Consider the following 1,307-nt stretch of genomic DNA (forward strand, 5'->3'; position numbering starts at 1 on the left):
TATTGCTTGGTGATCGTTATAACTGAGCATAGATTTGTCGTATTTTCTGAAAAGCCCGTGGGTTGTATTGTTTTTGTGCGAGGAGTATTTGGTCGGCCAGCGAAACCATTTTTGTATTAGTTCGCTGCAACGGTGATGCGGTTTTTTCGTCTGATGACCCAAATAGCGGCGTTTTTCATGCGATTTCGAAGAAATGACGTCATCGGAGATTGCAAAAAAGTTATCACATGGAATTTTTTTATTTTCATTTTACACAAACATGAAGAATTTAGCTTCTCTACCACGTAGGCTGTTATCCTGGGAAAATTTGTTTTTTCCAAGCAGCTTCGATCAAAAAAGTGTTAAAAAATGATAGTTTTCGGGTCCAAAATTAAAATTTTACTACATATTCTAACCAAAATAAAGAGGCAACAGAGGGTACCAATAGGTTTGTCGGAAAGAGGCTGTAAACGGCTTTCCGCCATATTGATTAAGTTTCGCGTCCTACGTTTACTAGCGGAACTGTAGCCCTTCGGCCTGAGGCTGCCCGCCAACCTCCGAAATCATAAAAGAAACTCCAGTCCGAGACCTTAAGAAGTTATTAATTTGTATTCTCCCTGTCAGGCCCCCCCTCCAGCTGCAGTGGTTCGGCCGACCTGTGTCAGATGTTAGAGGACAGCAAACCTTCCCAGCATGCCGATGACAACGACCTGGAAGTGGATGTCATCTCGCTGGGTCAGGAGACAAAGGTCAGGTGTTACAGTTATTGTTACCATGTGCCTTTTGAACTTTCAACTATTACACTGACTTAAAAGTTTGAATAAAACTACTGACCAATCAGAACACTTTGCACAATTGTACCAGATTTCAACTAACCAATCAGCACACTTTTCAAAAAGATGCTACATATGAATGGACCAATTAGCAAACTTTTCACAGCCATGCCATATCTGAACTGACCAATCAGAACACTTCTCAAAGACATACCACATTTAAACTGACTAATCACCACACTTCTCACAAACATACCACATTTGAACTGACCAATCAACATGCTTCTCACAAACATTCTACATTCAAACTGACCAATCAGCACCATTGTTCCAGGTTGTGATGAAGCAGGAGCCAATGGATGAAGAGGATGACCACCCTCGGTTCTTCCTGCCGATGTCGCCTGCCGCAGAGTTCGTGCACGACACGGCGCAAAAGGTCAGAACATCTCAGATTTCAGAGATGATTCCGAGATATAAGCGATAAAATCCTGTCATTGTGAATAGCTCTTTCTGTAAGATTGGTAAGGCATTACGAAATTGTGAATTCTTACTTTT

At 41.6% G+C, this 1,307-nt stretch overlaps 1 protein-coding gene across 1 annotated transcript in view; it reads left to right on the forward strand.

Annotated features, from left to right (window-relative positions):
- Positions 1-1,307, forward strand: part of LOC118407577 (YEATS domain-containing protein 2-like) — a 19,063-nt gene that overhangs the window by 15,589 nt on the left and 2,167 nt on the right. Inside the window, exons 19-20 of the mRNA XM_035808076.1 lie at positions 604-728; positions 1,087-1,188. Of these exons, the coding sequence (XP_035663969.1) occupies positions 604-728; positions 1,087-1,188 (227 nt within the window). The remainder of the gene's footprint in view (positions 1-603; positions 729-1,086; positions 1,189-1,307) is intronic.

Source organism: Branchiostoma floridae, unplaced genomic scaffold (genome assembly GCF_000003815.2).
Source record: "Branchiostoma floridae strain S238N-H82 unplaced genomic scaffold, Bfl_VNyyK Sc7u5tJ_1421, whole genome shotgun sequence".
Taxonomy (NCBI): domain Eukaryota; kingdom Metazoa; phylum Chordata; class Leptocardii; order Amphioxiformes; family Branchiostomatidae; genus Branchiostoma; species Branchiostoma floridae.